We start from the raw sequence: 25,652 nt of genomic DNA, 5'->3' as shown, positions 1-25,652 counted from the left end.
TTCTGCCTCTTCCATGTCGTCGTCGTCTCTTGAGAGATCAATCTCTTCCGTCATTCTTCCCTTCCCCTTCCCTGCAGACGGAGAATCCCTCTGGGTGTCTATGAGCTTCCTTCGCTTCGGAGCAGAAGGCGAAGCATCGTTGGGCTGAGCGAACGAGCTCGCTCTGCCGCTGGTAGACCTTGAACCAACTCGACCGGCCTCGTCCGTCATCGACGATGTTCCAGCGACTTTGTTGACCGATTTCTTGGGAGCGGAGGGAGAAGGAGAGGGCGTGGGAGAGGACTGGTATCGAGAGGGGGTGCGATGAGCGCGAGGAAGGCTAGGGCGAGCGGCGAGGGAGGTGAGGGAGGAGGAGGGAGAGGGAGGAGGAGGAGGAGGAGGTGTCGAGCTCAAAGGCTCGGGGTTGGTGGATTTGGATCGGGAGCGAGTGAATGGGTAGGTTCTAGAGGAGGGAGGAGGAGAGGGTGACATGGTTTGTTTAAGGCAGAGGTTTAAGGCAGTTTTTGGGATTTGGGAGTGGGTGTGGTTGTTGGTTGGTTTGTTGGAGGTTTCAGAGCTCACCGTTCACCTCCTGCCCTTGATTTCGATCGGCGAGCACTTGACGACGAGCATCTTCGAACGAAACTTTGCTCCAGAAGCAGAATTTTACGAGCAAACGGCGACGAAGACAATGCTACAGCATACAAGGTGGAAAGGGCGCTGCGGTAAGAAGATGAAGGGCGTGCGGACGCGACGCCCTCTCTCACGACGCACGCTCGTCTCGATCAATAAAGGAGAAAGGGAAAGCAGTAGGTATAATACGGAGGCAGCGTCACGAGAAAGAAGCACATCAAAGCACATAGGTAAAGCAGAACGAAATCGAAAAGTCCAAACATCGCATCGACTCCGATCTTCTCCCTCAGCTTCTTCCTCCCACCGTCGTCTCCAACGCGTCCAACCTCTTCTGAAGCGATTCAATCTTCTTGTTCGCCGCATGAAGCCGTCGAGAGTCTTTGGAGGGAGGAGTTCGAAGTCTGTTGGTCGAGGAGAAGGAGGACGAGGAGCGTTCCTGTTTGACGAAAAACGACGCGTCGCAATCAGTTCCTTCGTTCGACGAGCAAGAGATAATCAGTATCGCTCACCCTCTTGACCGGAACAACATCTTCCTCATCCTCGCTCAAATCCCTCACCCTCTTCTTCCCTTTCCCTTTCCCAGACTCGAGAATCTCAACGTCCGAATCTCTCTCTCCGTCGTCGTCGATCACAATCACTCCTCTCCCGTTTCTCCCTCCTTGATCCTTCCAGCTCCTAGCAATAGCGATCTTGACAGCGACTCTCTCAGCCTCAACTTCGGCGAATCTCTCAGGTGAGGGAGAAGGGATCGCTCGAGGTGGAGGTGGTCGAGGGAGAGGATGGTAGTAGGACGAGTTGTTGTTGTTGTGGTCGTAGTGAGCCGCTCTCGGGGCTGGAGCAGGGGAGAGGGAAGCTTGTCTTCTTCGTCGTCGTTGTTCTGGTTGAGCTTGTTGCTGACGGTTGTAGGGGAGAGGGTGGGAAGCTGAGTGACGGAGGGATCCAGGGACGGCGCCCAGAGTTCGACCTCCTCGAGCTTCGGTGGGAGAGGAGGGAACGGAAGGGGAATTTCGCCATCGTGCTTGTCGTAGAGGGAGGAGGTACTCGATATCTGCGTCGTCGGCCTATTCTGTGCGAAAAGAGGAAAGGAAGGTGAAGGTCAGAGGGAAGAGAAGACGGAGGAGCGAGGGAGTGGAGGACGACGAACTCCAAAAGCAGTTGTGACTCTGCGGGGTTTCAAAGAGGAGAGGTCAGGAAGCGAGCTTCGGAGGAAGACACAAGGTTCAACTCACGTGGTCGCAGGAGTAGAAAGGTCTACAAGAGAAAAGAACAAAGCGTCAGAAAGGAAGGAGGAGTGGAGCGAACGTCGCATCGCCCGCTCACCTCCCAGGATTCTCCCCTGTCAAGCGAAGCAGAAGCTGGTCAGCAACAGAAGTCTTGAAGACGAAATCGTCTACCCTTACTCACTAGTTCGACTGGTTCTTCTTACCACCTGAGAAAGGGAGGAAGAGAGAGAGCGATCAGGACGGAGCTCTCGGGAGGAGGAGAAGAAGGGGATGATGTGAAGGGACGGACCGCTCGTCCATGGTCGGGGCAGAAAGCAGGACAGACGACGGTTCCATTATCATCGACGCAGTCCACAGCAGGAGTGAATCGATAAGGGAAGTCCCGGTAGTAAGGGTAGCGGTAGGCCATCTTCAAGAATGGAAGGGAGGAGGAGATGGCGTTTGAGGGGGAAGGGTCGATTCCGAGCCAGTTCGGGTTCTGAATCGATTTCGGGAGAAAAGAGCGAGACAAGCAAGAAAATTTGAAGATATTGAATTTTTTATCGCACAGTAGGAGGCCTCGAGATTGAGGGCACGGAGCTCAGAACGACGGCGTTTCTGCATCGTCCCTCTCTTCCCTCCTCCCTTTCTCTCCCTTCGATCCAGCTGAAACCGCAAGCTCGAAAAGAAATCATCACAAAAGCGGGTCTGGCTCTACTAGACTACCGTTCATCCATTATTCCCGAGTAAAAGGGTACTGCGACAACAGGGGAACGCAAAGCTCAAGTCAGTTCTCGCTCTCTTCTTTCGTCGTCGAAAAGACGCGTCGAGACTCACCTCGAACGAAGCAGGAGGATCCCTCTCTGGCCCATCCTCAACATCAGGCACCACGACTCCCCCAGCAGCAGGACCGTCTCCCATCTCCACATCTCCACCCTCAGCCGCAGCAACAGGGTTCACCACCGCCGGTCCCACCGAATCCAAACTCTTCTCCAACTCGATGAACTCGTCCTCCTCCTGCTCTCCCTCTCCCTTCTCCTTGGTATCCAAAACCATCAGGATTCCTCCTCCCTTCCCCGTCTTCGCCACCGCCGACGGCAGCACAGGCTTTCCCTTCTTCACGGCAGCTCCGTTGGGAGCAGCGGAGGAGGAGTCGAGTCGAACGGGAAGGTATCGAGACGTGGGAGGGAAGGAGATGGTGGAGGATTGGGCGGGAGTGACTCGGACCATGTTTTGGAGGGTTTCCGAGGTTGGTTCGGAGGATTTCTTGGATTTGGTAGGGGTGGTGGGAGGAACGGAGGAGGTGGGGTCGGTGGGAGAGGAGGAGGAGGGAGCGTCGGTGGAGGAGAGAAGAGCGGTGGTTTCGTCGTCGGTCTTCATGGGCTCGTCCTCGGAGGGTTTCGAGTCGACCTTGTCGTCCTGTTCGCGCAGAAGAAAGGAAGAATGGGTCAGTGACACATGGTGGGCAACGAGAGGAAGAAAGAGACGACTCACGGTATCCATCTTCTCCTCGGCGAACTCGACCTTCTTCTTCTCCTTAGCTCGAGCGTTGGCCTTCGCAGTCGTCGAGAGAACGGCGGTAGCGACCGTTTGGATGACCTCCTTGGTAGGGACGGTGAGAGGAGCAGGGTAGGCGTAGAGGGAGGGTTTGGCCTTGGAGACGAAGCTGAGCTTGGGGATCTGTTCAAAAAGGGAAAGGCGACGGAGAGGTCAGCTTCGAGAAAGTCGAGAAGAAACAATCGACAGATATGCGAGATAACGAACCTTGAGATCCTTATCCAGTCCAATCACAGCCGTAGGAGTGAATCCCAAACTCAAGCAGTGAGCAAGAGGGAACCAGTACCAGAACTGCGTGAACAAGGCCATTCCGACGACGGCGCTCATGTTCTTGCTTCCCGACTTGGAAACCAGCGAAATGGTAACGTTCCTTCCTCCAGCGTCGATGATACCCTGAGCGAGAGCAGCTCCGAACTTGGCCATCGAGTCCTCGTGCTTGTCGGCGATGACGGCGGCGAAGGTCTTTCGAACGGACGCGACCTTGGGGTTCTGGGCCTCGGTTTGTTGGATGAGGACCATGGCGAGGGAGATGAGGGCTCCTTGACGAACGAAGTCGACGGGATCCTTGGTGAGGGGCTCGAGGAGGTCGACGGCTTCCTGTGAAGTCGAAAAGCAACGAACGAAAGAAGTCAGCGAACTGAAGAAGAAGAGAGCGAAGAAGAAAGGCGACGAGAAAACGAACCTCCAATCCAGTTCCAGCACACGAGATACCGAGAGCCAAAGCAGCTCCCTGTCGAACGTGAGGGTTGTAACTCTCGGCGAGGAGCTGAACGATCCTAGGGACCTGGGTAGGGTTTCGGAAGAGGATGAAACCGAGAGCGGTGACGGCAGCTCGTCGAACGTCGTCCGACACGTCCGAGACGGCAACGTCGAGGACCTTCCTGATGGCCTTGTTGTTCGAGGTTCCAGCGTAGGCCATGGCGATGGTGTAGATTCCTCCGTATCGGAGAGTGGCGTCCTGAGAAGAGAAGCGAAGAGAGAGGGTTAGGATCACGACGCGGTTCTTTGAGACGAGGAAAAAGAGGGAAAGACGAACCTTCTCAGCAAGCATCTTCGCGATAACCTCATCAGCTCCCTCCTCCTTCCCGTACATCAAGAAGGCAATTCCGATAGCGAGTCCTCGGATGATCTTCTCGTGTTGAGTCTCGTGAGCGTACTGGATCATCTCCTCGTAGGCCTTGGGCGAAGCGGTTCCGAGCATCGTGAGTCCCATGGCGTATCCGGAAGCCTCTCCAGCGATGGCTGAGTCCATGAAGAGAACCTCTCGAAGAGCGTCGTAGACATCTGCAGCGAAGTAGACGAGAGGAAAGGTCAGTTTCGCAACGAGAGACGCGTGAGGACGAAAGAGAGAGATAGAACGGACCCTCGTTTCCCGAAGCCATTCCAGCGACTCCAAGACCCAAAGCAGCACCGTGCTGAACGACCTCCTCTCCAGGATGACTTCCGAGCTGTCCCTTCAAGAACTCCAAGACCTCCTTCCCTCGTCCAGCGTTGATCAATCCCAAGGCGTACAGACTTCCTCCCTCCGAGTAAGGACTGCTCGTAGCGGCGGCTCCAGGAAGGTAAGGTCCGAGGAGGGTCATTCCTCGAGAGAGGTTCCCCTTGTGAATGACTCCGAGAGCAGCGGTGGCCGAGAACTTGGACCAGTTCGAGGCTCGTCCCAGCCAGTCAAGGTTCTGTCGAAGGAACTGATCCGAGGTGGTTCCGGCGTTCATGAAGGCGTTGGCAAAGGTGACGGCCGAGTGGTACATCGACGAACGAGCTTCGAGAGCATCCTGAGAGAATGGGAAGGCAGGAAGGAAAGACGTAAGCTTGGGAAGAAGGAGGGACGGCGAGAAGGAGGGAACGAATTGAAACGAACCTTGGTGTTCTTGAGGATGAGAAGATCGGCGTTGTTGTGCTTGTAGAGGAAGTCGAGGTAGAGTCGGATGGTCTTCTCTCCCGAGAGGATCTTCCTGAGGTTGGTGATGAGAGAGTCCTCGTCCTTAAGGGAAGGAAACGAAAGGTCAACTTCGACGTTCGATCGTCCGCCAGATCTCTGCAAGAAGATGGGAAGACTCACCTCCTTCTCTCCCTCCTCTCCGACAACACCCTTCTCAACGCCGGCAAGGTACTCTTGAGTAGCTCCCTCAGCGAGATCGAATCCGACCTGATAGGCGATCAGGATCCTCTTCTCCTTCTCCTTCTCGGTTTCGGACGACTTGGGTTTGAGGAGATCCTGGAGGAGAGTGGAAGAGAGCTCTGGCTCGTTGAGCTGGATGTGGATCTGAGTGATGGAGAAGTAGTCGGGTGTAGAGGCTTTGAGGAAGAGGGTGAGGAGAAGATGAAGGACCTGAGAAGGAAGGAAGGTGAGGCAGGAGGGAGAAGGAAGGTCAGCTTCACCTTCAGCCCTCAGCCCAAGACCTTCTCAACGGGAGCCGTCCCAGCTTCTCCATATGTACAACAAAGGAAGGAAGGAAGCGTCGTGACTCACCTCGATCTTGTAGCCCAGCGAGAAACCACGTCCGACTCCAAGAGCCTCGAAGACCCATCTCAGAAGCTCATCATCTCCGGTTCGCTCCCAGATCCTCTCCATGACGTCCACTCTCCTCGACTCGAGTGCGATTCCAAGAGCTTGCCTCCACTCTCCGAGCGACTCGCATCGAGCGAGAACGGACGAGACGATGGATTCCAGACGAGGGTCGACGGCAGGCGTGGAGGAGGACGAAGCGGTGGAAGACTCGGATCGCGACTTGATGTAGGTGTCGATGCAGTTGGCTGGAAGGACGGAGCAAGGTCAGCATGCCTGCCCGATACACCACAGTCCTTCCTAGAGCTCGTAGCAGCGCCGTATCTTCGATACAGCAAGCAGACGAGAGGAAGGAGAGAGCTCGAACTGACCGATGATGACCTCGATGTAACCTTCTCCAGCCTTTCCCTTTCCATCGAGAACCTGAGTCCGCTCGAGCTCGAACCTGTCTCCAGCAGCGAGGGCGAACTGAAGAGCTTCGTCGTAGGCTCCGAGGTGGTAGTAGACCTTTGAGGCGACGAGAGCGGCGAGCGAACGAGAGGAAGGAGGGAGGGAGGACGATTCCGAGAGGGTTTCGCTGGAGGGAGAAGTCAAGCGAACGAAGAGGAGTCAGCATTTGGGGGTAGTAAGACAAGGATGAAAGGAGTGCATGCTGAGAAAGGAAGGGGCTTGTAGAGCTGAAGGGATGGTGCAAATGGAGGGAGAAGCAAGGGAGAGATGGCAAGAGGTCGGTTTCCTCCTTCCACGAGCTTCCTCCAGAGAGGCTGCTCACATCGGCAGCCTCCTCTTCTCAGAGGTGCGAAGCTTGTAAACAGTGATAGCGCTCCACGTCTATGTATATGCTGCCTCATTGAGCTCCTTCGTTCGATTCCCTCGACGAGGAAGGGAGGATTGACGAAGCTGACTTTGAAGGAGGGAGGAGACTCACATCTGAACGACTTCCTCCGAGATCTCTGGCCAGAACTGATCTACGACGAGATTGAGTTGCTCAAGAGCGTAGGACTGAAGTTGAGGTTCATCCTCTTCGGCCAAAAGAGCGAGCAGACCAGCTGGAAGAAGCCAGGAAAGGAAGGGGAGATGGGCTGGGTGTCAGCTTCGATCTCGACGCCCTTCTCTCCTTCTCCTCTCGACCTTCCTTCGTTGATATAATCTTTTAAACTCACCAGCTGATGACGGTTGGACTGCGATGGGCATAGTGAAGGGGGGTGGGGGTTGGTAGAGAAAGGTGGGGAGGGGGGGTGGTGATGGTTGAAGGGGAGAGAAAGGTCGAAGGCTGAGCGTCGTCCTCGTCTCGTTGGAGGAAGGGCAGAATCCTAATGCTCATTACAAACTCGTTTCCTTACTCCTTGTTGTCCCTTTTCCAGCGACGAGCCTTGATTTTCTTTCCTCCCAACATCCACTCCCTCTTCCCTCCCCTTTCTCCCCTTCCTCCTTTCTCTCTTTTCTCTCTCTCTCTCTCAGCATGTCGGAAGCTCGAAACCAAGAGAACCGTAGGGCAGGTTGGTAATCTCTTCTCTCTATACCCTGTTGAGAGGAGGAGGTGAGAGAAACAGAGAAGGAAAAGCACGAGCTGAAGATCTTTCCTCCTTCCTTCCTTCTTTTCGTTCCCCTTCGACTCCCTCCTCCATCAGGTTAGTACCGCTCTTCGTTCTCTACCGCGTCCTATTGAGCTCGACTATATGCTGACTTTGATTTCTTTACTTGTTCCCTTCTTTAGCCTACAAGTCGAAGTCCAACTTCACCCCCGCTGAGCTGAGAAGGCGTCGAGAGGAGCAGCAGGTTGAGATCAGGAAGGCCAAGGTAAGCAGCGGTCTACACTCTCGCGCGAGACATCTCGCGATACTACTGCTAGAGACCACGTCTTCAGCTGTATGCGAGCTCTGGGGTTGATGGCTGGAAGGAGAAGGAGTGAGGTGGCGAAAGAAAGGGGCTGTCAGGTCGACTCACTCGCAACGAGCCTCGTTTTGCTGACCTCTCTGTTCGCTTTTTCCTTTCTTCCTCTTTACAGCGAGAGGACTCTGTTGCCAAGCGTCGTAACTTCACTGCCTCCGCTGGAGATTCCGACGACGAGGGACCCGCTGGACCAGGAGAGGCTGGTGTACGTTTCCTTCACCTTCTCTCTTCTCCATCTCCTCCCTTCTCGTCCTCTGCTCAAGCTCATTCTTCCTCTTCTTCATCGTATGATTAGCTCGCCGACCTCCCCATGATGATCCAGGGAGTCTTCTCCGACAACGTCGACGCTCAACTTGATGCTACTACAAAGTTCAGGAAGTCAGTCCTTCGATTTGATTCGATTCCGCCTCCCTCCTCTTCCCTCGAGCTCAGAAGCTGATACAGTTATTTTTATCTCGAATAGGCTGCTCTCCAAGGAGAAGAACCCTCCTATCGAGCGAGTTATCGAGTGTGGAGTCGTCCCTCGGTTCGTTGAGTTCCTCCAGAGCGCTCACTCCATGATCCAGGTTCGTTTGAGCTTCCTTCCTTCCTTCCCTTCCCTCTCCCCTCTCCTCTCACACGAACTCGCCTTCCTCACCCCGCCCATATCGAACCCTGACCTCTTCCTCGTTCCCTTTCTTCTCCGATCAACAGTTCGAGGCTGCTTGGGCTCTCACCAACATCGCTTCGGGAACCTCGGATCACACCCAGGTCGTCATTCATGCCAACGCCGTCCCTCTCTTCATCCAGCTCCTCTCCTCGCCCGTTCTCGACGTCAGGGAGCAGGCCGTCTGGGCTCTCGGAAACATCGCCGGAGATTCGCCCAAGTGCCGAGACTACGTCCTCGAGCAGGGAGCGCTTCCTCCTCTCCTCGCCCTGTTGAACGAGAATCACAAGCTCTCCATGCTTAGGAACGCTACGTGGACCCTCAGCAACTTCTGTCGAGGAAAGAACCCTCAGCCCAACTGGGATCTTGTGAGTTCCTCGTTTCTGTCGGTGAAGAATTGAGCTCAGGAGGAAGGAAGGAAGGCCTCGACCTCGCAAAAGTCGAAACGAAGGAGAGCTGTTCGAGACGAGCTCAAGCTGAACCTTCTTCTACCATCTCATGCTTGCCTTCTCTGCAGATCTCTCCTGCTTTGACCGTCCTCACCAAGCTCATCTACTCGCTCGACGACGAGGTCCTCATCGACGCTTGCTGGGCCATCTCCGTGAGCTTTCCTCTTTCCCTCGCTCGTCCCCCCTCTCCCTTTCAATCGGGCTGATTCGTCTCTTCCTCTTCTCGTTATCTCTCTGTAGTACCTTTCTGATGGAACCAACGACAAGATCCAGGCTGTTATTGAGAGCGGTGTTTGCCGACGACTCGTGGACCTCTTGATGTTCGTTCCACCCTTCCTTCGCTCCTTCTCCTTCCGCCGCGTCTTCTCGACCCCATCTCGAACTCGAAGCTGAGCCTTTTCACCTTCGTTTCATCTCTTTTCTTAGGCACAACTCTACCTCCGTTCAGACTCCCGCTCTTCGATCCGTTGGAAACATCGTTACCGGAGACGATCTTCAGACTCAGGTCGTTATCGCTTCCGGAGCTCTCTCTGCCCTCCTCGCTCTTCTCTCGTCCTCGAAGGAGGGTATCAAGAAGGAGGCTTGCTGGACCATCTCCAACATCACCGCCGGAAGGTTCGTTTGCCTCTCTTTCTTCCCTCCTTCGGCCACTTGTCGCGTCGTCTGTCATCCCTTCGAGCTCGAGCTGACCTCACGTCGTCCTCTTTCTCTTCGATCTCACAGCCCTCACCAGATCCAGGCCATCATCGACGCCAACATCATCCCTCCTCTCATCAACATCCTCCAGACTGCCGATTTCAAGACCAAGAAGGAGGCGTGCTGGGCTCTCTCGAACGCTACCTCCGGAGGTCTCCAGGAGCCTGCTCAGATCCGGTACCTCGTCTCCCAGGGATGCATCAAGCCTCTCTGTGATCTTCTCAAGACCATGGACAACAAGATCATCCAGGTTGCGTGAGTCTCGAACTTTTTCTTCATCGTCCTTTCTCCTCGTCGCGACGAGGCTCGGATCGTTCCAGCGTTTCCCTCCCCTTTCGTCTTTCGAGTCACTGATCGACTCTTTTCGTCCTCTTATTTTCTTTCGTACTACAGTCTCGATGGTCTGGAGAACATCCTCAAGGTCGGAGAGCTCGACAAGGAGGCTCAGGGACCCGGAGGCCTCAACCAGTACGCTCAGTTCGTCGAGGAGGCCGGAGGAATGCACGCCATCCACAACCTGTACGTATCTACTTCCTGTTTTAGTCTCTTGAAGGTTGAGACCCTCGAGGGTTGTTGGCTCGATCAACGGAAGAAGAAGCGGCCGAATCAGACGCTGACCTCTTCCGTTCTTCTTCCTTCCCTCCTTTCCCGTCAACAGTCAGCACCACGAGAACCTCGAGATCTACAAGAAGTCGTTCTCCATCATGGACACCGTTCGTTTCCCTTTCCTTCGCCTCTTCTTGTTCTCTCGCGTCTTCGAAACTCGTCGCTGACCTCCTCTCCTTTCCTTCCTACCAACAGTACTTCCCCGAAGAGGACGAGGCTGGAGAGGAGACCGGAATCATGGCTCCCCAGGTCGATGGAGGAAACTACGCCTTTACCAGCGATCTCGCCGCTCCCCAAGGTGGATTCAGCTTCGGAGGACAGTAGAACAACGAACGAACCCTTTCTTGTTTTCGCTTCTGCTCTTTCCCATCTTTTAGTTCGTTCATCGTTTCCACACGTGTTTAGTTCCCTCTCGCTCTTTCTTGCTGTCTCGTTGGGCCTTTCTCCTTCTTTCTTTCGGTCGTTGGAAGGACGCGTCTCGCTTCTTCCTGCGTCTCCTTTTTAGTCGTTTCGTTTCGCTCCCTCCCCTCCCCTTTAGTCCCCACTACTTCTCCTCTTCTCATCGTTTGCTGCTTCTTTGCTTTCGTTCTCAATCTGCTCGGGAATCCTGCTCACGCTTTCCCCCAAAACTCGCTCCCCATCCACCACCCATCTCGTTACTCTCAGTATTCCCCTCATCTGCTTAGCAAAAACTACTCTCGCTTTTATTTTAGACACAACACACGTCCGCGTATTGTGGACGGTTTCGTCTCATTTCCATTTCTTTCGTTTCTCTACTTCTTTACCCGGCGACGTCTCTCTCGCTTCCAAAAGGCAGAAGCAGGGGGGACCGTCGTTCGTCTCCTTTTTTTGATCTTTCGCGTGTCAACTTTTCAAAATATGACCTTTCATGCCTCTGATGATTCTGAAGGAGAGAGAACGCAGCTGAGCTGAGAGGAGAAGGAGGGGAGGAGAAGGACGACGTCGACGCGTCCGAGATCACGGCCGGTGTGCCTTCTGGACTGATACGAGAAAGAGCTTCGAGGCTAAGCCAGCTCTCGGGAAGGGGCTTCACCCTCAGAAAGGCTGACGAGAAAATTGTGAGCCGAATGCTCGCCGTCCTTCAGGCGGCTGGCGGTTCCCTGCCTCTTGATCTGGTTCCTTCTTTGCGCTGAGGACCGAATAAAGTTTCCAGTCGTCGAGCTTCCTCACGTATGAGAGAATTCTTTACGTTGAACGAAAATCTCCTCTCCGCCGATTCGGGAGCAAGAGGAGAGCGAGACCGAGATGTGAGCTCAAGAAATCGAACCACTCTTCCCACCTCGGCCTCTCTGCTGGAGAAGAGGTTGAAGGTGATTTGCGTCCTTCCTTTCCTTCCAACCCCCTCCTTCTCCTTCTCTCTTCTTCTTCAGCTCGTTCGGATCTCGTCTTCGTTCACTCGGTCCACCTCGCCTTCGAATCCTCCGAAACTCCAAGGGTTCCCGATCTCCGTGAGTCGTTCGAAGAAGAGAAAAGAGCGAGCTCGTCTCGTCGTCCTTCTTCCTTCTCCTTCTGACTCTACTTGTTGCTCTTTCTCCACTTTGCAGACCTTCGCGACATCTCGATTTCGACGCTTAATAGAGTAGATCTCTAGAAACCGCCCAGCCTTCACCAACTTTTGTGAGTCGTTGCTTGCAGGATGAAGTCGAGATCGGAAGGAGGAATCGAGAGCTGACCTTCCTTCCCTCCCTCCCTCCGTTCCTCCTCTTGTTCAGATCTCCTTCGCAAGCCTCTTTCCACCATGGAGTACCTTCTCGACTTCGCGGACGAGCACGTCTTGGACAAAGCCTACGCCTACCTCCTCCCAGCGAAAGACTTCCTCCCCACCACCTCCTCCCTCCTCAAAGAAACCGCTTCAGCCCGACTCTCAAACTCCTCCACCTCCTCAACCCTCGCTTCCTTCGCCTCAACCCTCTACAAGCACATCCCTCATCCTCCAGTGGACCTCTCCAACGCCCTCACCTCCCCGCTCGCCTCGGCCTGGCCTCGAGACTACATCCCTCGTCAATTCGCCTCCCTCTACCTCATCACCCTCCTCGGAATCGTTCTCATGTACTTCTCCATCGCCACCATGTCCTACTACTTCATCTTCAACCACGAGATGATGAACCACCCTCGGTTCCTCAAAGGACAGGTCAAGATGGAGATCAAGTCGTCGTGTATCGCCTTCCCTTGGATCACCTTGATGACCGTCCCTTGGTTCGTCGCGGAAGTACGAGGCTATGGATCTTACTACAACAAGATCGAGGACTATGGAATCGCCTATGCGATTTTCTCGATCCCCTTCTTCCTGCTGTTCACCGACACGGCCATCTACTGGATCCACAGGATCGAGCACCACCCTTCGATCTACAAGCACGTCCACAAGCCTCATCACAAGTGGATCAGTGAGTTCTCGTCACGTCTCTCGTTCTTTCCCTCGTTCGCTTCTCCGTTCACTGACGGCAAACTTACTCCTTTTCGTCCTTAGTCCCTACTCCCTTCGCCTCCCACGCTTTCCACCCTCTCGACGGATACGTTCAATCGGTCCCTTACCATCTCTTCCCTGCCCTCTTCCCTCTTCACAAGAAGATCTACCTCGGACTCTTCACAGGTTCGTTGTCCTTCTTCCTACTCTTCTGGGAACCTTCGGTATTGACTCTGCCCCTTTCTGTTCTGCAGCCGTCAACTTCTGGAGTATCTTCGTGCGTGTCGATTTCGTCGTCCTTCGCGTTTGTTTCGAGCTTCGATCTGACTTCCTTCTCTTCGTCGCCTAATTATTTTTCTCGTACAGATCCACGACTCCGATATGGTCACCGGAAGTCGGTTCGAGAAGGTGGGTCGAAAGCAGCTCGATCTGTTCTCGTTCGCTCGAACTGACCTCCCTTCCGCTCCTCTCACCCTCTCAGATCATCAACGGACCCGCTCACCACACCCTCCACCACCTCTACTTCACCGTCAACTACGGACAGGTCAGTCCCCGTCCCTTTCTCTCCTTTCTCTCTCTCGCTCGCTCGCTCATCTCGAACCTCGAACCTAACGACGACGCGTCCTTCTCCCTTTCTCTCCCTCCAGTACTTCACTCTCTCCGATCGACTGGGGAACAGCTACCGTCAACCAGCGCCCGAGCTCGACCCCATTCACGAGGTCAACAGGCGCAAGGAGGCTCAGCTGCTGGAACAGAAGCTCAAGGCAGAGTAGATGAGTTTCGTTTCGGTCGGGGACGTTTTTTGGTTTGCTTTTTTCGGAACTCATCTTCGCTTCACAGTACTTTAGATTTCTTAGAGGAAGAGACACTTGCTTTCTGCTTCACGTTTGATTTATATAGTTTGCGCTTTTTGGTGATACCCTCATGTTTTTCTCTGCTGGTTTGACGGAGGAGCTGGAGAGAAAGGAAAGGGAACGAGAGCTGGGACGCGTTTCCCCTCTGCCCGCTGCACCAGCTCTTCTATCCTTGCCCTTCCCATCGTCAGTATAATATCTCTGTGCCAGCTCGAAAAGACGTGGTAGCTCGAGCATCTGCTCGAAGCTGCGAGAACGGATTTCTTCTGCTTCGTCGAGCCGCCTCGGTCTCTACGTTGCTGCTTTATAATCAGGCTCTCGCATCGGGATTCGCTGTGATTAGCAGAGCTCGACCAAGTATTTCTGTACTAGAACGTTCGAGACCGACCCTCCGACACGTCGAAGGCTGCGTTTTGGGGCAAGAGGGAGGTCCGTCGAGGTCGGGCGCGTTCGTTTGGTTTCCAAGGCCTTTCTCTTCCTCCTCTCCCTCTCTCGCGTCGCTCTCGCCTGCTTTCCTTCGAAGAGTCCAAAGACTTCAAACGAATGACGAGGTTTCGCAGTTTTTCACCTGTGCCCTTTTGTTTTTGACCCGGCGATCCAGCTCGATGTCTTACCGGCCTCTTCATTGTCCGTTTCAAAGCTCTCGCTGACAGAGACCTCCACTCTGGTCGGCCTCCCCCTCTGTTTCGTAGGTATCTCGTCATCAAAGCCCATCGACCTCCAAAACGTGCAGTTGAAAAACAGCCAACGTTCGACTCTCCTCTTTTCGCTCTCAACCACCACAACAACCAAAACAAAAACTTCGAGCTCGTTCTCTCTCATCTCATCTCTACCACTCCCCAATCAACCAACCACCCTCACCTCCAAACTTCAACCTCCCCTTCACCATGTCCGCTGCTCCCTCTTCCTCCTCTCGACTTTTCCAGCCCATCCAGCTTGGAAACAAAACGGTCCACCGAATCGCTATGGCTCCCTTGACCCGAATGAGGGCTAAGGATGGACAGGTCCCTGGAGATTTCGCTGCTGAGGTGAGTCTTCTGCGTCGTCCTGAAGGAAGAGAGTTTGACCTCGAAGCTAACGTCGATTCGACCCCTCCTTCCCTCGTCTTCCACGTTTCCCTTCCCCTCTCTAGTACTACGAGCAACGAGGTGAGTTTTCATGTCCTATCTAGAGGCCTAGCTTTCGATACGCTCTCTCTGCACTCGTTCAACGCTCGAAGGGGCGTTCGGAGGGAAGGAGAAACATGAAGGAGCTCGCTGACTTTCTTCTCCTCCCTCTCCCTCTCTCTTTCTTTCCTCAGCTTCCAAGGGAGGATTCATTCTTACCGAGGCTACTTTCATCTCTCTCGAGTCCGGAGGATACCCTGGTGCTCCTGGTACGTTTTTTTTGTCTTTGCCTTTTTCACCAGACCTCGCATCGGCAGAGATTAGATCCGAGCTCGACGTGGTCCTGACGACGCCTTTCTCTTTCCCTTCTTCTCTCCTTCGCTTTGCCCCGCTACAGGAATCTGGTCTCCTGAGCAGATCACTGGATGGAAAGAGATTACCTCCCGAGTTCACGCCAAGGTTCGTCGCACATTCGTCTCGTCCACTTGAGGAGGAGAGGGAAAGGCGAAGAGGAAACAGACAGCGGTAGATGTAGAAGCTGACTCTTTCCCCCTCTCTCTTTCTACCCCTTTTTCCTATACATCAGGGAGGTGTCATCTACCTGCAGATGTGGGCTCTCGGTCGAGCCAACCAGGGCGGACACGCTGGAGTCGAGACCGTCTCCGCCTCCCCTCTGCCTCTTGCCGGAACCACCATCATCCCTCGAGAGCTCACTGTTGAGGACATCGCTCGATACGTCGCCGCCTACAAGCAGGCTGCTCTCAACGCCATCGAGGCTGGATTCGACGGAGTGGAGATCCGTACGTCGCGCTTCGTTCTTCCCGCTTCCTTCCTCTTCCTCCCGCTCTCCTTCTCGCTTTCGCTGACCGTACTTCTTCCTTCCGTCCCATTCTATAGACAACGCCAACGGATACCTTCTCGATCAGTTCCTCCAGACCGTCTCTAACAAGCGAACCGACTCGTACGGAGGATCTTTCGAGAACCGATCTCGATTCACTCGAGAGGTCGTCAAGGCCGTCACGGAGGCTATCGGACAGGAGAAGACTGGTATCAGGTTCTCGCCTTGGTCTACTTTCCAGGTAAGTCTTCTTCCGTTCTCAATATGCTCTCCGTCTCCTCGGTCGTGAGACTGACCTCCCGACCTCTTTCTCGTTTCCCCCTCTCAGGACCAGCAGGAGAAGAACCCCGTCGAGACCACCTTCGGTCCCATCACCAAGTCTCTGGTCGAGTTGTTCCCCAAGCTCGCTTACGTCCATTTCGTCGAGGCCGCTGCGTGGGGAGGAGCTGGAAACAAGACCTTCGACGCTGATGGACTCGACGCTGGAGTGAGGCCTTCAAACGACGTCGTGAGTCTTCATCTTCCTCTCCTTCCGTATCCTCTTCTGCATCGCTTTCATCTTGGCTGACCCTCATTCCTCCTCTCTTTCCAGTTCCGAGCCATCGTCCGAGGAATCGACCCTTCCACTCTCCCCAAGGAGGACACCACCGTTTTCCCCGACCCCGACGCGTCCCACCCCACCGTCTTCCTCTCCGCCAGTGGTTTCGACCGAGACAACGCCGCTCCTCACGCCGATAGGACTGGAGATGTCGTCGTCTTCGGACGATACTTTATCGCCAACCCAGATCTCCCCGAGCGAATCAAGCAGGGAGTCGACTTCACCAAGTACAACAGGGACACTTTCTACACTCCCGGACCCGTTGGATACACCGATTACCCTACCGCTACCAAGGTCCAGGCTTAGATCAACGGTTCGCGGCGTCGTCTCTCTTCTCTTTCCTTGGACTTTTAGATTTCACTCTAGAGGATCCGGATCGTCTCTTGCTACAGCATCTTCTCGCACTACTAGACTTATCTACTTCATGAGCTTTACGATTTTTACTCCCTCGGGTCGGTCTGAAAGCAAGGGAAGCGAAGGAGAGGAGCGACGAACGACGAGTCTGGGCGGAGGAAGAGAAATCAATCGACTGCACTTCTCTCGTAGGTACTAGGAACACACGATCTTCGACACCACTCCTCATACAACCTCGCACATCTCCCAACTACCTCCAGCATCTTCAAGCTCGTCCCTCTCTTCCTCAAACTTCCAAACCAGCTCCTTCGCTCTCGCGACTGACTCCGCGTCGTCGTCCGATTGCGCAACGAGCAGGATCCAGGGTCCTCCTCCGAAGCGTTCGCTGAGTGAAGAGAGGCGAGGGAGAGCACCGAGCTCATGAAAATGCTGAGAGAGGTTCCTTTGAGTGAGTGGTAGGTGGACAAATCGAGATTGGGGGCGAGAAGGGGGAGGACGATGGTGATTCGAGCGAGGGAAGACGAGGAAAGGGTTCCGCTGGGGAAGAATCCTCCTGCGAGAGAGTCACGAGCGACGCTCTCGAACTCAGTGGAGGTTACGGCGAGGGTAGCGGTGAAGACGAGATCTCGTCCGAGGTAGGGACGAAGGGAGGGAGGCTGAGAGGGAGATGAGGTCGAGGTCAGCAGCTGTTCAGTTTTCGACGATCGTGACGGGAAAAAAGAAGCAACGATTCACGGTCTCGAAGAAGAACACGCTCTGCCACTGTTTGAAGGTCAAGAGTGAGACGTTCGTGTAGAGAAAAGGACCAACGACGCGAAGGCAGCTGCGAGAGACGCGAGTCAGGGCAGCCAGCGTGTTTGGGTCGACGACGTGATCGAGAACCCATAGAAGGATCTGAAAACGACAGAAGAATAGATATGAAGAGATTGTCAGCCTTGAACGAGGGAGAGAGACGCAAAGGAGAACAAGCAGGGAGGCGATGTACAGTCATCCAAAGTCTGCCTGAGCTCCCGCTCCTCTTGACCTTCTTCTCCTTCGAACGAGCTCCATGATCCGAGGAAGGGACTCGTCTTTCCCGACGACGCACACCATCCGTGGTTGTTGTCTCCTGAGGATGAGATCCACTCGAGCTCGACGGTCTCGTTCTCTTCGACTTCGGCGACGCGTCCTCGGTTTCGATCGACTTCGAACCTGATGCTGGCTTCCTCTTCCTACCTGGACTTGAGGTTGGTTGAGCTATTGAGACTACTTTGAATCGATTCTGAGCGGTAGGGACGGCGTCGTTTCGGCGAGACGGTGGTTGGAAAGGGGAGCGGGGGGGAGAGAGGAGGGGCGAGGCGGAGAAGCAGTGGTTGAGCCTGGTGGAAGGGGAAAGACGTATCCGCTGCTGGAGAGTGTGTAGGGTGAAAAGTTTGTTGAGGGAGGAGGTGGTTTGTAGAGCGTGGTTGGATTGGCGACCTTGGGTGTTCGTCGAAGTTTCCCCTTCGATTCCATCTCCTTCGCCATCTTCTCCTTCTTCTTGACGTCGAACCAACTCTCCCTCTTCCCATCAGCCGCCACCGGACAAGACGCCTCTCCGTGCTCAGTCTCGTTTCTCGTTTCACGGCCTCCCTCCGTAGTGACCATTGACGAGCCTCCGTCTCCTCCTCGACTGGCGGGGGTCTCGACGACGCTCTTCGCTCCTTGATCCGACTCGTTTGAGATCGATACCTGTTCGAAGATGTTCGAGAGCTTCTCCGTCGTCTTCGACGCTTGGTCTGCTTCGTCCACGATCGTCCTCTCCTCGTCGACGCTTCCTTCTGTGCTCCTCCTCGACGTCGAGCTCCTCTTTCCGAACGACGCGATCTGCTCCTGAGGACGAGGATACCAGCGGTTGATCAAAGTTGGATGAGGATGAGATGGTGGTCGAAAGGTTGGGAGAGGGTCTGAAAGGGGATGGAGAGGCTTTGAGCGTGGTGGGTCGACCGTGGTCGGACGACGCGGGTGAGGGATCCTTCGATACGAAAGGGATGTTCGACGGACCGTACGGCGTCCACGAGCGTTGAGAGACGGTAAGAGAGGCCGTTCGAGGGAAAGAAGACGTTCGAGGCTCGGACGGGGAGGGATGGATGGGGAGAGCTGGCTGTTGGGACGACGACGTCGTGGATCCGAAATGGCTTGGCCTAGTCCTCTTGTGCCTGAGCTGAGCAGCGGTTTGAAAAGCTGTGGTGAAGAAGGAGGGAGGATCGGGTAGTGAGGTCGGCCAAGGATGCTGATGGAGAGAGGAAATGGTGGTCGAGATTGTGTGTTTGGCGGAGGAAGAAGGAGCGTTGGGTGGGGTAGGAGCCAGTAGAGGGTTTGGACGAGGGATAGGAACTGGGGGACGGTATTTCGGTTGGAACTTCCTCTTGATGCTGGCTGCCGGGGGGAGGGACGAGGAAGAGGGAGGAGGACGGGATGCTTCCGACGACGAAGAGCTGTTGATCCTCTCCTGCTCCTTCTCCCCTCCCAGATCCGACTGATCCTTGTTCAAGACCTCGAGCATCTCCTCGGCGCCTGCCTCGTCGTGAGGGGATGCTGATTTCTCGACTGCTGCATCGTTGGTCCTGCTGGGAGACGAAGAGATGGAAAGGAGGGTGAATCGGACGGTGTGTGCGACGGCGGGCGAGGAGTGCTGGAAGCGAGGGTTGGAGGGGTTCTGCTCGTTCACTGATGGGAGAGGGAAAAAGGTGAACCCAAACTAGATCAGCTCAAATTCCGCTGCCACCCCAGATCTCCGAAAGGGAGGAAGAGGAACAAGCGAAAGGAGAAGAGAGGGAAGGGAAAGGTCGAGCTCACCATCCTCCATACTAATATCCCTCTCCCCACTTCCTCCCTGCGTCTTCGAGCAAGATATCTCAATCTTCTGCTCTTTGGTAGCTCCCGTCTTCTTCCTGACGAGTTCCGACACACTCTCGAAGGTCCATTCGTCTGTAGATTGGAGAAGGATAGAAGGTCAGCCTGCTCGCTCTCGCTTCCTCCCTCCCTCTCTCCTCGTCCCCCTCCCTTCCTGCTGGCTTCTCGTTCAGTGGCACTCGTCTAGTCGGAACGAGCGAGCAAGAGACTCACGCTGTACCAATCTCTGCCAACACCGCTGCTTCCCCTTCGAATCTATCCCTCTGATCTCAAACAGACTCCCCTGCTCGAAGTTCGGCCAGCTCTCGTCCTCCGTCTCCTCCTGCGAAGCTTCTGCTCCACTGGTTTCCAGACTAGCCATCTTGCGTCGAGGTTGTTGAGGTTGGAACTCGGCGGGTGGGACGTCAAGCTCCAAAGGCGAGGGCGCGAAGGAAGGGGCGGGGTGGACGTTGAAGGAAGGACGCAAGTCAGTCGAACTTCCAGGTGAAAGTCGAGGGCGACGTTGCTTCCTTCTCTCAGGAGCAAAGAGTCGGTATGATCGTGAATATCGTTCAGAGACTGTGATAAAGACGAGAGCAGGAGATTCGAGAAACCGGGAGCGAGAAAGGGAAAACAACGCCGAGAAACAACAACGAAATTGCAAGTAGGGAAAACACGACGGGACGAGACGAGGAGACAGAAGGAGGCTACGAGAACAGAGCATGAAACGAGAGGGAGAGCATAGAAGACTAGAGCTAGAGATACATAGTTGTATACAACCGAAACGAGACCAGGAGACGAGAGAAAGCGAAAACGACACGCGACGCGACGAGGCTCCTCTCCTCCTCGTCCCCTTCCTTCCTTTCTCACCACCTTCCTCTCTCAGTGCATAATCTACGTGGTAATGTAGAATATCGCGTCTGCTCTGGTGTCGACAGACGCTTAAGCCGCGATCCAGATCTGCTTCTCGACGGCGACGTTGTCCTCCTCGGTTGGAGATCCGCCTCGAGGAGTTGAAGGAGCGAGGGAGGATTCGATGGAGGAAATGGACAATTGGGGTGAGAGAGGAAAAAAGAGGGATTCGAGGGGAGAGGGGAGAGGAGGAAGGTGTTTGTTGAGGGGGATGGGAGGAGCGACGACGGAGTTTCGAAGGGGAGAAGGTCGAGAACTGAAGGTTTGGAGGCGAGGTATATGGCCAGCTTTGTTTCGAGGAGGAGACTTGATGAGTTTAACGTCTGAGGGGAGGAGAAGGTCGAAGCGGGAGGAATCAGCATGGAGAGAGAAGGGGAAGCGGAAGACACGAGCGAGGAAGAAGGCAGATCTTCGACCTCTCGGAGAGACGATCACGAATGAACTGAGGGACTCGAAAAACAAGGAATTTTTTCTCCGCTTCAAACTACCTGAAAATCATGGCCTCATCCTCCCCAGCCTCGTCCTCGTCCTCCATCTCGTCTTCATCCAACTCGAACGACGCGAAGAGGAGCTTGAAGGGCAGTTGTTGAACGGGAGCGATCTCGTCGCCTTGAGCGATCTCGATCTCGATCAGTTCTTTGACGTCCGTGTTGAGAGTGCTGTATAGTCGTTCGGAGGGCAAGGAGATGGGCAAAGGTCGACGAGATGGACTCAGGGAGGGAGGGAGGAGAAGTCGATGCGAAACGTCGCTGCTGAGGAGGATGAAGGAGCTGAATGTATCTCGCAACCCGGTGGAGCGCAAGACCAGGCTGTATTCAGAGGAAGATGCAGTTCCTGATGGTCGTCGTCTAAGAGGAAAGGCCGAAGGAACTTTCAACTTTGGTCGAGCTCACCTCCCTCTTCCCTTCCCTCTCAACCCTAACGACCTTCCCTCGACCTCACATCTTCCCTTGGCCTAGCCATCGCCCTTCCAAATTGTCAAGAAGCAGTTCGAGTATGCCTTGAAGAGGTAGCAACACGCCAGGAACTCTCCAAGGCTCGGTCTGCCTCTTGAGTCTCCATCCACTGAATGTCGAGATCTCGGAAGCTTCCCCGTCGTCGCTAGATCACAGGCTCGCAGAGAGTTGCTCGCGGGAATATTTTCAATCGTGAGTACCTTTTCTTCTTCGGTTCTCGGATCTCTGGGCTTTGAGCTTGTTGTGGCAGAGAGGAGGAGAGCGAGAAGGAAGGAAGAGAGAGACGAAGCTCTGGCGCCGTGCTCGCTCTTGCGCTAGATAGACAGGCAATGATTCGGTAGCTACGACCTCATCTGAAGTCCCTGAGTCGGTCATTAGGGAATCTTTGTGGATTCTAGAGTCTGGGAGTGCGTCGAAGGAGATAAGGAAGGAGGAGCCGTTCGTGAGCTTCGAGCTCTTTCCCTCTTTGTAGCCATGCTGATTTCTCCCCTTTTCGGGCTCGTTAAAGCCAGGTGAAACCACAGGAACCCACCAAGATGCCTTCAGACCTGGAGAAGAACAGAGAATAGACAGGAGGGGCGGTTGGAAGCAGAGTAATCTTCGATGTGAGCTCGACCTCTCCTCTTCTCCTCCTTTTTCCTCTCCCCGTTCTGCCTCCCGTCTGTCGATTCTCCCGAACGTTGCTCCCCGTCGTTTCCGGCTCTGACCCAAAGATCCTGTGAAGGTCGTCGAGTTTACTCGGACCTGCTGCAGATCTTTCTCGTTTGGTCCTTCCTTCCCTCCTTCTCGAAGCAGGCCACGCCCAACTTCCCTCGGTCTCTCAGCGATCCTCCGATCGGCCTCTCAGCGGCCTCCGATGCTAGGAGAGATGGAATCGCCAGCTCGACTCTCCTTCGAAGAGTGTGTTGGGGTCGTCTTTGGGTTGGTTTCGACGCGACTCTGTCGGTCACTCCTCTCGCTGTCGACGCGTCGCCTTTCCTCAAACGTACCAAACTACTTTTGTTCGTCCTCCTACGACTTCTCTGGCTTTGGCATCTTCTGTCAAGCTAGTTGAAGAGTCGAATTTAACCCTTTCTCCCCTGATTTACTCAGACTGTTTCGAAAGGACGGTGACCTCTCTCTCCCGACGGTCACAGGTTGACTTCGTTTCTCTTTCTACCCACCAACCACCACCCCAACTCAACCACCAGAACCTCCCTATCACCTATGTCTACCACCTTCTCAGGCGACATCACCGTCACCGTGAGCTCTCGTCGTTCTCGTTCCTGTCAGGTGGTCTATTTGGACTTTCACCTCGAGCTCACCCCCCTCCCTTCTTTTTCCTTGCCGTCCTTCTTCCCTTCTCTCTTTTTATATAGGCTTACCTCATTTCTCGGTGAGCATCTTCCTTCAATCTCTAGACATCTGCTACGTTTAGGCGGTTCGACGCGCCCTCGAGCTGACCTTTTTGAACCTTTGTTGTCCTCCTTTTCACCTTTCTTCGCTCACGCAGACTCGTCCAGTTGAACGTCAAGACCGTCTTCGGTGTGCCTGGAGACTTCAATCTTGAGATGCTCGGTTGGCCCTCTGCCTGCTTCCTATCGTTTTGGGGAATCGAAGAAGTTAAGCTCACCTCCCCGCCTCCTCCTTTCGCCTTCTCAGACTACATCGAGGATTGCGAGGACCTCCTCTGGGCCGGAAACGCCAACGAGCTTAACGCTGCTTATGCTGCTGATGTGAGGAAGCCTTTCATCTTCCATTTTTTTTTGGCGACACAACGCTCGATCTGATCATCGCCTCTCGCCGTTTCATCCAGGGTTACGCTCGAGTCTCGAAGGGACTTGCCGTCCTCGTCACTACCTTCGGAGTTCGTTCTTGCTTATCTGTCCCCTTGTGAACCGGAAGCTGATGAATCTTCTCTTATCTTTCGACCAGGTCGGAGAAATCTCTGCTCTGAACGGCGTCGCTGGGATGTGAGCTCGAATCTCCCCCTTTCGTCACTCGAATCGTCGCTCACGCCTCCTTCGTGCTTCTTCCTGCTTTCAGGATGGCCGAGCGACTTCCTCTGCTTCACATCGTCGGTATGCCATCTACCAAGCTTCAATCCTCTCGAGCTTTGCTTCATCGTGAGTTTGTCTTCTTCCCGTTCGGGCGAAGCGACGCGTCGTCTGCTCGAGCTGACCTCGTCCCTCGTTCGCCTCCTCTTCTCTCTCAGACACCCTCGGAGACGGTCGATTCAACGAGTTCGAACTCATGTCAGGTCAGATCACCGCTCACACTGCTAGGCTTCAGCGAGCTGAGGGAGCTGGAGAGCTCATCGACGAGCTCATCAAGGTCGCCCTCAAGGAGTGCAGGTGCGTCTTCCTCTCTCCTTTAACATCTTCTTCGAGCTTCAGCTGACTCTCACACCTTTTTGTCTATAGGCCCGTCTACCTCGCTTTCCCCACCGATCTCAACCACGTCAAAATTCCCGCCGATCGATTGAACACCCTCCTCCCCTCTCCCGCTTCCTCTCCTCCTCCCGCCTCCGCCGCCGATATCACTCTCGAAGGACCTGCGAAGGAATTCATCGACAAAGTCGTCGAGCTGTACGAGAAGGCCGTGGATCCCATCGTTCTCGTCGATGTTTTCGCCAGTCGATTCGGGTGCGTCGACGCGTCTTCTTCTCGCTCCTCCACGATCTCTCGGCTGATCTCACTCCTCGTTCTCTCGGTCTGTAGGATGGAAGACTGGGCTCTCCAACTCGTCGAGGGGACGGGCATGACCTTCTTCCAGACCCCTATGGGAAAAGCTTCCTTGGACGAGACTCATCCTCAGTACGGAGGCTGCTACCGTTCGTCTCCTTTCTCTTCCTTGCTTCTCGTTTCCCCTCCATGAGCTCTTCACTAATCTTGTTTTCTTGTCTTCTCTTCCAGTCGGTTCCAACTCGTTCCCCGCCGTCCAGAACCTCGTCGAGAAGGCCGATCTCGTCATCTCCCTCGGATCCCTGCTCACCGACGTGAACTCTGGAGGATTCTCTGTCGGAATCGACCAGGATTCCCTCGTCGAGTTTCAACCGGACTGCTTGAAGATTGGGTGGGTCTATGTCTCCTTCTTCCCTCTCTCAGCTCTTCGGATCTCGATGCTCACTGTCGCTCCCCTTCGATTCTCGGATCGTTTTCCACAGACTCTCCGTCTACCCTTCCCTCTCCATTCGAGACGTCCTTCCCATCCTCGTCAAGCGGCTTGCTACTCTTTCCAAGAAGACGCGATTCCTAAACGGTGCTGCGAAGAGGAAGAACGGCGTCGTCGTCGTTCCAAACGCTGAGGACGAGGCGGACGAGGCCAAGTTCGGCAAGGGAGTCATCACTCAGAAATACCTCTGGCCTCGAATGCAGAAGTTCTTCCAGGAAGGGGATGTGATCCTCGCTGAGAGTGGTACTGCTGGTACGTTTCTTCCCCTTCAACACGCGTCGCTTCTTCTTTCGATCTCTCTTTTCTGACTGGTCTCTTCTTCTTCCTTCGCTTGCACCTTTACCAGTTTTTGCTACCTTCGATATCCCCTATCCCAAGGGTGCTACGTCGTTGACTCAAATCCTTTGGGGAGCAATCGGGTGGTCGGTCGGAGCGACTCTCGGAGCTGCCATGGCTGTTCGAGAGTCCAAGCAGGAAGATCGAAGGACGGTTCTTCTCTGTGGGGATGGTGCTCTCCAGCTCAGTCTTCAGGAGATTGGAACTATGATTCGACAGTGAGTCTGATCTCTCTTTCGCCTTCTCGTCTCCTTTCGTTTTGAAACGGCGACTGATCCTTTCCCTCCCCATCTTCTTCTTCTTCCTTCGCAGAGGTCTTACTCCCTTCCTCTTCATCCTCAACAACGATGGTTACGAGATCGAACGACAGGTACGTTTCCTTTCTCTCATCGATCTCGTCCCTCCCGCTTGACGCGTCTCCTCCCTTCCTCTGACGCTGACTTCTTTCCCTTCTTCTGATACGGTCTCCTCGTTCCAGATCCACGGAATCACAGCCAAGTACAACAACATCCAACCCTACAACCACTCCCTGCTTCTCGACTTCCTCTCCCCAGTCTCCGAGAACGACGATGCGCCTCCCTCAACGAAGAGGAGGTACCATCGAGTCTCGACCCGAAACCAACTCGACAACTTGCTCAAAGATCCCGAGTTTCAAGCTGGAAACGTCATCCAGCTCATCGAGATCATGATGCCTCGAAACGATGGTGAGCTCTTGTTTCCCTCGCTGCTTCGATTTTCGACTCGACGCGACGTTGGCTGACCTCTTTCCCCATCTTCTCTTCCTTTCACTCCCACAGCTCCACGAACTCTTCTCACTCAGGCAAAGATCATTTCGAAGATCAACGGAACCGTGTAGATATCTTTCTCGTCCAACACGGACCTCTCTTTCCTTTGCTGTTTTCTCTTCTACCCTCTTCACGATTGCTACTGTATTCTCGGACGCTTTTCTATACTATCACGGCTAATATTTGACGATCTACTCTGCTCTTCCTTGAATGCTCGCTCTCTCTCGTTCTCGAAAAAGTCTCGAAGTGATCGACGGCGTCGCTGAAAGATACGATCATGGGATAACCGGTATCCGAAGAGAAGGAGAAACT

The 25,652-nt window shown here is 54.5% G+C and overlaps 9 protein-coding genes across 9 annotated transcripts; 5 read left to right on the top strand and 4 right to left on the bottom strand.

The window, feature by feature from the left end:
• Positions 1–693: 693 nt before the first annotated feature.
• Positions 694–2,397, bottom strand: BDY24DRAFT_222305 (uncharacterized protein). The gene is made up of 6 exons (XM_076636565.1): positions 2,125–2,397; positions 2,017–2,041; positions 1,933–1,948; positions 1,842–1,863; positions 1,122–1,673; positions 694–1,048 (listed from the first exon to the last, which is right to left on the bottom strand). The coding sequence occupies exons 1-6, from the start codon at positions 2,242–2,244 to the stop codon at positions 899–901; spliced, it is 885 nt and encodes a 294-aa protein (XP_076492542.1). The 5' UTR covers positions 2,245–2,397; the 3' UTR covers positions 694–898.
• RPN2 (proteasome regulatory particle base subunit RPN2) lies at positions 2,271–7,121 on the bottom strand. The gene is made up of 13 exons (XM_076642400.1): positions 7,044–7,121; positions 6,809–6,929; positions 6,252–6,457; positions 5,845–6,128; positions 5,434–5,703; positions 5,233–5,355; positions 4,735–5,146; positions 4,408–4,655; positions 4,054–4,329; positions 3,579–3,968; positions 3,309–3,494; positions 2,652–3,233; positions 2,271–2,571 (listed from the first exon to the last, which is right to left on the bottom strand). Exons 1-13 carry the CDS (start codon positions 7,072–7,074, stop codon positions 2,551–2,553), a joined length of 3,150 nt encoding a protein of 1,049 aa, XP_076492541.1. The 5' UTR covers positions 7,075–7,121; the 3' UTR covers positions 2,271–2,550.
• Positions 7,122–7,342: 221 nt separating this feature from the next.
• On the top strand, positions 7,343–10,494 carry SRP1 (karyopherin alpha; the record flags this gene model as incomplete). The annotated part of the gene is made up of 13 exons (XM_076642786.1): positions 7,343–7,379; positions 7,598–7,680; positions 7,889–7,978; positions 8,069–8,151; positions 8,237–8,339; positions 8,467–8,787; positions 8,937–9,020; positions 9,109–9,188; positions 9,295–9,483; positions 9,592–9,819; positions 9,958–10,083; positions 10,223–10,277; positions 10,366–10,494. The coding sequence occupies 13 exons, from the start codon at positions 7,343–7,345 to the stop codon at positions 10,492–10,494; spliced, it is 1,608 nt and encodes a 535-aa protein (XP_076492540.1).
• Positions 10,495–11,470: 976 nt separating this feature from the next.
• Positions 11,471–13,711, top strand: BDY24DRAFT_356124 (sterol desaturase family protein). The gene is made up of 8 exons (XM_076637795.1): positions 11,471–11,639; positions 11,736–11,808; positions 11,904–12,575; positions 12,659–12,781; positions 12,850–12,872; positions 12,962–13,003; positions 13,077–13,139; positions 13,243–13,711. The coding sequence occupies exons 3-8, from the start codon at positions 11,930–11,932 to the stop codon at positions 13,366–13,368; spliced, it is 1,023 nt and encodes a 340-aa protein (XP_076492539.1). The 5' UTR covers positions 11,471–11,639; positions 11,736–11,808; positions 11,904–11,929; the 3' UTR covers positions 13,369–13,711.
• A 625-nt stretch (positions 13,712–14,336) lies between these two features.
• On the top strand, positions 14,337–16,297 carry BDY24DRAFT_345370 (alkene reductase; the record flags this gene model as incomplete). The annotated part of the gene is made up of 7 exons (XM_076637596.1): positions 14,337–14,493; positions 14,750–14,824; positions 14,953–15,014; positions 15,142–15,355; positions 15,453–15,634; positions 15,722–15,814; positions 15,986–16,297. The coding sequence occupies 7 exons, from the start codon at positions 14,337–14,339 to the stop codon at positions 16,295–16,297; spliced, it is 1,095 nt and encodes a 364-aa protein (XP_076492538.1).
• Positions 16,298–16,465: 168 nt separating this feature from the next.
• Positions 16,466–17,640, bottom strand: BDY24DRAFT_222043 (uncharacterized protein). The gene is made up of 3 exons (XM_076636564.1): positions 17,331–17,640; positions 17,081–17,239; positions 16,466–17,001 (listed from the first exon to the last, which is right to left on the bottom strand). The coding sequence occupies exons 1-3, from the start codon at positions 17,334–17,336 to the stop codon at positions 16,513–16,515; spliced, it is 654 nt and encodes a 217-aa protein (XP_076492537.1). The 5' UTR covers positions 17,337–17,640; the 3' UTR covers positions 16,466–16,512.
• Positions 17,641–17,945: 305 nt separating this feature from the next.
• Positions 17,946–19,580, bottom strand: BDY24DRAFT_372594 (uncharacterized protein; the record flags this gene model as incomplete). Its single annotated transcript, XM_076638205.1, has 3 exons — positions 17,946–19,033; positions 19,163–19,294; positions 19,433–19,580. 3 exons carry the CDS (start codon positions 19,578–19,580, stop codon positions 17,946–17,948), a joined length of 1,368 nt encoding a protein of 455 aa, XP_076492536.1.
• A 512-nt stretch (positions 19,581–20,092) lies between these two features.
• BDY24DRAFT_221914 (uncharacterized protein) lies at positions 20,093–21,015 on the top strand. The gene has a single exon (XM_076636563.1). It carries the CDS (start codon positions 20,235–20,237, stop codon positions 20,775–20,777), a length of 543 nt encoding a protein of 180 aa, XP_076492535.1. The 5' UTR covers positions 20,093–20,234; the 3' UTR covers positions 20,778–21,015.
• A 1,541-nt stretch (positions 21,016–22,556) lies between these two features.
• On the top strand, positions 22,557–25,411 carry BDY24DRAFT_345356 (alpha-keto acid decarboxylase family protein; the record flags this gene model as incomplete). The annotated part of the gene is made up of 14 exons (XM_076637594.1): positions 22,557–22,623; positions 22,708–22,781; positions 22,862–22,912; positions 22,981–23,018; positions 23,092–23,171; positions 23,261–23,399; positions 23,469–23,690; positions 23,766–23,878; positions 23,961–24,120; positions 24,212–24,471; positions 24,566–24,773; positions 24,868–24,925; positions 25,034–25,259; positions 25,353–25,411. Coding segments are annotated over 14 exons (1,755 nt in total), but the record flags the coding sequence as incomplete, so codon positions are not given.
• Between the last annotated feature and the right edge of the window lie 241 nt (positions 25,412–25,652).

This window comes from Mrakia frigida, assembly GCF_051309035.1.
Source record: "Mrakia frigida strain ATCC 22029 unplaced genomic scaffold BDY24scaffold_46, whole genome shotgun sequence".
Classification (NCBI taxonomy): domain Eukaryota; kingdom Fungi; phylum Basidiomycota; class Tremellomycetes; order Cystofilobasidiales; family Mrakiaceae; genus Mrakia; species Mrakia frigida.
This window is presented reverse-complemented; position numbering and strand designations above follow the sequence as displayed.

Bases quoted from the DNA above. Each gene is read 5' to 3' on its own strand.
- BDY24DRAFT_222305 (XM_076636565.1), bottom strand. From the start codon at position 2,244: ATGGCCTACCGCTACCCTTACTACCGGGACTTCCCTTATCGATTCACT. The intron at 1,674-1,841 runs GTGAGTTGAACC...CGCACAGAATAG, and splicing joins CTTTCTACTCCTGCGACCAC to GCCGACGACGCAGATATCGA. The intron at 1,049-1,121 runs GTGAGCGATACT...TTCGTCAAACAG, and splicing joins ATGTTGTTCCGGTCAAGAGG to GAACGCTCCTCGTCCTCCTT.
- RPN2 (XM_076642400.1), bottom strand. From the start codon at position 7,074: ATGCCCATCGCAGTCCAACCGTCATCAGCTG. The intron at 6,458-6,808 runs GTGAGTCTCCTC...TTCTCCCTCCAG, and splicing joins TCGGAGGAAGTCGTTCAGAT to CGAAACCCTCTCGGAATCGT. The intron at 2,572-2,651 runs GTGAGTCTCGAC...CTGTTGTCGCAG, and splicing joins ATCCTCCTGCTTCGTTCGAG to TACCCTTTTACTCGGGAATA.
- BDY24DRAFT_356124 (XM_076637795.1), top strand. From the start codon at position 11,930: ATGGAGTACCTTCTCGACTTCGCGGACGAGCACGTCTTGGACAAAGCC. The intron at 12,576-12,658 runs GTGAGTTCTCGT...TTTCGTCCTTAG, and splicing joins GCCTCATCACAAGTGGATCA to TCCCTACTCCCTTCGCCTCC. The intron at 12,873-12,961 runs GTGCGTGTCGAT...TTTCTCGTACAG, and splicing joins TCAACTTCTGGAGTATCTTC to ATCCACGACTCCGATATGGT.
- BDY24DRAFT_222043 (XM_076636564.1), bottom strand. The intron at 17,002-17,080 runs GTGAATCGTTGC...TCTCCCTCTCAG, and splicing joins GCGTGTTCTTCTTCGAGACC to CCTCCCTCCCTTCGTCCCTA.
- BDY24DRAFT_221914 (XM_076636563.1), top strand. From the start codon at position 20,235: ATGGAGGAAATGGACAATTGGGGTGAGAGAGGAAAAAAGAGGGATTCG.